The sequence below is a fragment of the Henckelia pumila genome, chromosome 3 (assembly GCF_033568475.1).
Source record: "Henckelia pumila isolate YLH828 chromosome 3, ASM3356847v2, whole genome shotgun sequence".
NCBI lineage: Eukaryota > Viridiplantae > Streptophyta > Magnoliopsida > Lamiales > Gesneriaceae > Henckelia > Henckelia pumila.
The window spans coordinates 117045536-117052239 of NC_133122.1; the positions used below are offsets into that span (position 1 = coordinate 117045536).

The following is a 6704-nucleotide window of genomic DNA, read 5'->3' on the forward strand; positions in this document are numbered from 1 at the left end:
GGGGGCGGCCGAATTCTCTAGAGAGAGAGCTCTAGGGTTTCAAATTTTTTTATGCCTTGATTGTGTGTAATTTCTGCACTGCAATAACTTATTTATAATATGGGCTGCTAACAGCTTAGGGCCCATTAGTCATAAGTTCAAGCCTGACAAGCAAAGCCCGCATGTTCAGAAATTAATATAAAATTCATCGTGTCTCAGATTGATAAACCAATTTCACCAATGTGTACAGAAACCATTTCTGCATCTTTTAAAGTCAAGATAAATTTTCTGAATCCGAATTCAGTGATTTCCAAAAATGTCCATCACTATGTCATTTTAGGAAATCTTACTCCCTCTACTCTTAAATAAGAAGTCCCAGTTCTTTATTCACTAAATTTAACTCTTTAAATTTAATTATCTCAACGGGGATTAAAAATCCATTACTTGTGTAACCCTCAATGGTTCAGGGATACAGCTAGTCGTGGGCTCACAACTCCTTGTGACACGGAACTACCATTTCCGACTTGCCCATCGAATCATGGTAAGAGCGTCTAGCAATATCGCCCCATGATTCCCTAGGTATCACTGATAGTGCCTGCAAGAACCAATAGATTTTGGTTAGCGTACAGTACAGTCCCTTCATCCATATATCCCGATCGAATCAACAACCATTGGTAAATCGAGAGTCGTTCGAGATTCGATAACTATGCATTACATCTTGGAGATCAAATAGTGGCATCGCATGTGTTACTAGGAACACCGAGTAACCTAAAACACATCATGTACTCTGGCCAAAGATTCGTCACACTAATATCTCCTCATATTACATAGGATATCCACACTCGCAAATATGTGGTGAATCCTTAACAGCAAAGCATCAACTCCTATATGTGTCGTAACTGTACCCAATCCCGACACCTGATGACCCCAATAGAGTCGGTAAACGAGTCAAAGTACAGTACTAGCATATAGAGTCTCAATGATGTTTCAAGTAGTAAGGACTAATGGTGTACAACCAAAACCGCGGACTTTATCCACTCGATAAGTGATAACCACTTGGAAAGTTCAGATAGGGTAGTTCGATCATTCATCATATGAATATCCATTTGCATGCTTTGAACATCTCTATGTTCCATACCAATGAAACGTGGTACTCGGCATCGCAAATGCTAGTCTCAATCTCGAGCGATCCTTATCCTTATTAACGGACGGCTCAATCGATTAGGAACTATTTAGAATATACAGTGACTATAAGATATGTTTCATGATAGCCATCCCCATGTGCTACCACATCTTACATACACTATATTATATTCAAGGTCTTCATCTAAACATCTTATAGTATGTCACAACATAATAATATGATAAAAGATAAATTAAATGCCATTATAAAAGTGTAAATTATATTAAACAAAATATTGTTTATACATAGAGTCATAAAAGCCCTTAGCCACAAGTTGGCTCACCGGGCACCCACTCTTTCAAATCCGAGATATATATTTCAGCCCAAATATCCCATAATTAACTCCACATCAGCTTAACTCTACTGAAACAAAAATCGATCACAAAAATTCAATTTTCAGTAAATAGGGTAATTCATCAAGTTTTGTCTATTTGGAGCCTTACCCAAAAACAAAACCCTGTTAACAAAATGCATATGCGTGACCTATTTTATGCCTAAAACAGAATGTAACAGAAAATAAAATTTCAAGTGCAAGCACATGATATGTTCACTAGTATAGTGTTGCCTTTCGTGTTGACATCTTTCAAAACTATTTGAAACTTACACACTTGATTACCCTTGAGTTTAGAAAATTTTCAGAAGTGGTAGCCTGCACACTAAAAGAACAGTCTTCATTTGACTCAATTAGGTAGATTTTTCTATTTTTTTTCGATTTTTGATAAAGTTTGTGCATATGAAATTGTTCATCAAACTTAATAAAAAGCTGAACACTGAATTTGCGAAACCATCTTTCACATTGAACACGAACATGGAGTTCACGTACATCCCTCAACTACTTAGTGGTTTAGTCTGAGTTCAAAAGAAACAAAGGGCCAGTGTGCTAAAAAAAAAATTTCAGAAAAAACTTGGCATCAATTGAATCACTGTAACAGAGATTTAAACACTACACATAACAAAGTGAATGCAGAATGCCTAAAATCCTAAATATGCATGAAAAAAAAACAACAGTGTTGTCTAAGGTTTTGTAACACCGGAGACAACACCAGCAAAGGATTATAATTCTCACATGCTGAGAGACCTTCGAAGAGTTGAGAATCTCTCGAAATCTAATGCTTTAGTAAAAATATCTTCCAATTGGTTATTGGTTTTAACAAACTCCATTTGAATCATACCTTTTTCTACCAAATGTCGAATAAAGTGATGACGAATGCCAATGTATTTTGTGCGTGAGTGTTGAACTGGATTCTTTGATATATCAATAGCATTCGAACAATCACAATAAAAAATGGGGGGTTCACTCTTAAAACCGTAATCTTCAATAATTTGGTTCATCCGAAGAAGTTTTTACAACTTCTTCGGCAGCCACATATTCAGATTTAACAGTCGAAAGTGACACACAATTTTGCTTACGACTGTACCATGACACCAAATTATTATCAAGATAAAAACACCCACCCGTAGTGCTCTTCCTATCATTCACATCACCAGCCCAATCAGCATCACTAAAACCTACAAGATTAGTTTTGGTTTTCCTCGTATACCACAATCTCAAATCTAATGTACCCGAAACATATTTCAAAATTCTCATAACAGCTTTTAAATGAGTTACCTTTAGATCAGATTGGTACCTAGCACATAAACACACACTGAACATGATATCAAGATGAATAACAGTCAAATACAAAAGACTCACTATCATGCTGCGATACATGGTGTTATCAACACCAGCCTCAACACTGTCTTTTCTCAATTTCTCACTTGAGCCCATAGGAGTTTTCATGTTCTTCACATTCTCTTTGCAAAAAATTTTCACCAAATTCTTTGCATACTTACTTTGATATAGAAAAATACCATCACTCAATTGTTTAACTACAATCCAAGAAAGTAAGTTAATTCTCCTTCCATGCTCATTTCAAAAGTAGAAGACATGCATTCAACAAAACTATCAACATGCTTTTAAGAAGAAGCACCAAAGATAATGGCATCCACATAAACTTGAAAAATAAGAATTTCACTTTTGGCCTTTTGAATAAAAAGAGTTTTGTCAATCTCACCTCGTTTGAAGCCAATTTCGAGCAAATACTCGTTCAACCTACCATACCAAGCTCGTGGAGCTTGCTTCAAGCCATAAAGTGTCTTCTTCAACTTGTAAACATGATCCAAGTGATGTGGATCCTCAAAGCCTTTGGGTTGCTTCACATACACTTCTTCATTCAAAATATCATTAAAAAACGCACTTTTCACATCCATTTGATAAATTTTTATACCCATATGACATGCAATAGCAAGCAATAGTCGGGCAGACTCAATACGAGAAACAGGAGCGAAGGTCTCATAAAAATCAACCCCCTCAACCTGCGTATACCTTTGAGCAACCAACCTTGCTTTGTTCCTAATGATGTTTCCTGATTAATCGGTTTTATTTTTGAAAATTCATTTTGTACCAATGACATTACCATGATCAGGAGGTAGAACTAAAAACCACACATCATTTCGGACAAATTGCTCAAGTTCTCATGCATGGAATTTACCCAAAATTCATCATTCAAAACATCATTGACATTTTTAGGTTCAACATTGGAGACAAAACAAGAATGCATTACCTGTGAGTACACGGAACTCATGCATAGTAACCCAACCATCTTGCAGTAGTCAACTTTGTCCTTAGCTCGGGTTTGTCTAGTTCCATAAACATCTCCAATAATCTGTGATGATTGATGATTCTTTTGTATCTTTCTTGGAATGTCCTTTTTAGTAATTGCCTCAGTTTCCTCATCATTTTGAAAATTTTCTTCATGGACAGTTTCTGGAGGAACCAGTGTTGTGTTTGGTGTTGTAACATAAGGGACAACACTGTGTTCTTTGAAAGTAATTTCCAGCAAGCCTTCAATATCATCTTCAACAATTTTTCCTTTGATATCTGCACCATCATAAAAAAAAACATTAATAGATTCCATAATTGTTCTGGTTCTAATTTTATACATCCTATATGCACGACTATTAGTAGAATAACCAAGGAACAAACACTTATCACTTTTGGAATCAAATTTTTCTAGGTGATTTCTATCATTTAAAACATAGCACACACAGCCAAATATATGAAAATAATTGAGATTTGGCCTCTTTCCCATGAGGATTTCATAGGAAGTCATCAAAAAACCACTTCTCAAATAAATACGATTGGAAATATGACAAGCTGTGTTCAATGCTTCTGCCCAAAATCTCTTGGAGATATTTTTTGAGCTCATCATCACCCTAACCATCTCCTGCAACGTCCTATTCTTTCTTTCGAAAATTCCGTTCTGTTGAGGATTTTTTGGAGCAGAGAACTCTTGTGAAATGCCCTTATCACACAAAGAAGAAAAGGATGAGTTCTCATATTTTTTTTCATGATCAGTTCTGATCATTGCTACAGTCAAAGCATGTAGGTTAGTAATCTTAGTAACTAACTTCTTTAAAACATCAAAAGTGTCTGATTTTTCTCTAAGAAATCTTACCCATGTAAAACGAGAAAAGTCATCAACACATACCAAAGAATACTTTTTACCTCCATAACTTTCAACTTCCATTGGACCCATCAAATCCATATGTAAAAGTTGAAGACACCGTGTTGTCCCACAGTGTTGTAACACGGGGTGCGAAACACGGGTTTGCTTACCTTTTTGGCATGCACCACAAATGTATGGAACACCAGACTTTAAATTTGGAAGACCTCTGACAACTTCAAACTTACTCAAATTCTTTAAAGTCTTGAAATTCACATGTCCAAGCTTTTGGTGCCATAGACTAAATTCATCAACCTTTAAGTGTCTACAAGTCAATTCCTCACCGAGTTGGTAGCAATTATCAGCTGATCTTGTACCTGTCATAACACATCGATTAGCATTATCAAAAACTTCACAAGTATTCTTATCAAACTTCACATGCAAGTCATCATCACATAGTTGACTAATTGAAATTAAATTTGCATTAAGTCCTTCAATGTGCAACACATTATGAAGCTTTGAAAACCCTTCCACATTGAGTGTTCCTTTGCCAACAATTCTTCCGTTTGCACCACATCCATAAGTCACTCTACCAACATTTTGTTTGATGTAGTTCATGAGGTGATCTTTCAAATCTGTCATGTGCCGAGAGCATCAACTGTCAAAGTACCAGTTTTCTGCAGTGTTAGCTTTTAAGGAAGTATAAATAACAAAACATTTAACATCAGACTTTTGTACCCAAACTTTTTTCGCAGTAGGTCTTTTTTTGCCAGTGTTGCGCTTGGTATTATGCAACACGAGAGGAAACACCTGCTTAGATTCTCACAAAAGATAGTCATTTTTTATCTTACGACAAGACGGCCTGATGTGACCAGGTTTGATACATTAATGACAGACAAAAGGACGTTTCCATTGTTTTGGCTTTTGGGTAGAACAACCTTTTCAACAATAGGTTTCTTACCTTGTGAATCAACTGAAGGATAGTTCAAAAAACCACTTCCTTTCTTCACAAACACTGGTGATTTAGAAAATTCACCACAACCTTTTCAACAATAGGTTTCTAATTACCTTGTGAATCAACTGAAGGATAGTTCAAAGAACCAATCCCTTTCTTCACAAACACTGGTGATTTAGAAGATTCACCAATTTCAAACACACTATTTTTAAAACCAAGTCCAAACTTATCATCTTTACCCATAGTCAAAAGAGAATCAATTTTTTTTGAACTTGAATTAAATCTGACAAGAGTTCCTTTTGATTTCTCAAGTTCCGAATTCAGCAACCCTAATTCGAGGTCTTTCTTGCTCATGAGAACTTCCAATTGAGCCACAAAAGCTTTCAATTCAGTATTCTCTTTCGAAAGAGTTGTGTTTAACTTGTTCCTCTTGGTCCAATCAGTGTACAACTCCTCATAGAGTTTCTGGATGCCTTCCAGAGTATATACTTCAGCTATTTGTTCTTCATGATCACTGGAATTATCAAGGTTAGAGGCAACAAAACAAAAAGATTTTTGAATTGTGTTGTGACCAGGTGTTGCAACACCGGAGCCAACACCGAGTGGATTGATCTAAAAATTTTCTTACCTTCCAGCAAAACAGTAAAAGAAATAATATCTACTTGTTCAGTCTTTTCTGTTCTTCCTCAGAATCTTCATCACTCAGGGAAACATTCATACCTTTTCGAAGTCGATTGGCACATTCATAGCATAATGTCCATATCCCTTAAATTCCCTGCATTGAACATTATCAAAACTCTTACTCGAGTACTGATTTTTACCTTCATACCTTTGACGTCGTCCTCGAGTAGTAGTTGGTTTCTGAGGCTTCTCCGAAGTAGGTACACTAGGAAATTTTGATGGTTGTGCACTTTTCTCAATTTTCTTCTTTTCTTTCATCACTTTGAGGTAATCAGTAAATTTTTTTGAGATCAAGGCAATGAAACCATCTTCGAGATCAGATCTGCTCACTTCCTGCTTCACTTCAAAAAAATCATTGTAAGTATCATTAGACACTTGAAAAGAAATATACTTACCTTTGTGATCATCTTCTACTTTCATC

The 6704-nt window shown here is 35.9% G+C and overlaps 1 protein-coding gene across 1 annotated transcript; it reads right to left on the bottom strand.

Annotated features, from left to right (window-relative positions):
- Nucleotides 1-2477: 2477 nt before the first annotated feature.
- LOC140889353 (secreted RxLR effector protein 161-like) lies at nucleotides 2478-2930 on the bottom strand. Its single transcript, XM_073297069.1, has one exon. The coding sequence runs from the start codon at nucleotides 2928-2930 to the stop codon at nucleotides 2478-2480; it is 453 nt and encodes a 150-aa protein (XP_073153170.1).
- Between the last annotated feature and the right edge of the window lie 3774 nt (nucleotides 2931-6704).

What these genes read in the sequence shown, in the direction of transcription:
- LOC140889353 (XM_073297069.1), bottom strand. Translation starts at nt 2,930, where the DNA reads ATGGGCTCAAGTGAGAAATTGAGAAAAGACAGTGTTGAGGCTGGTGTT.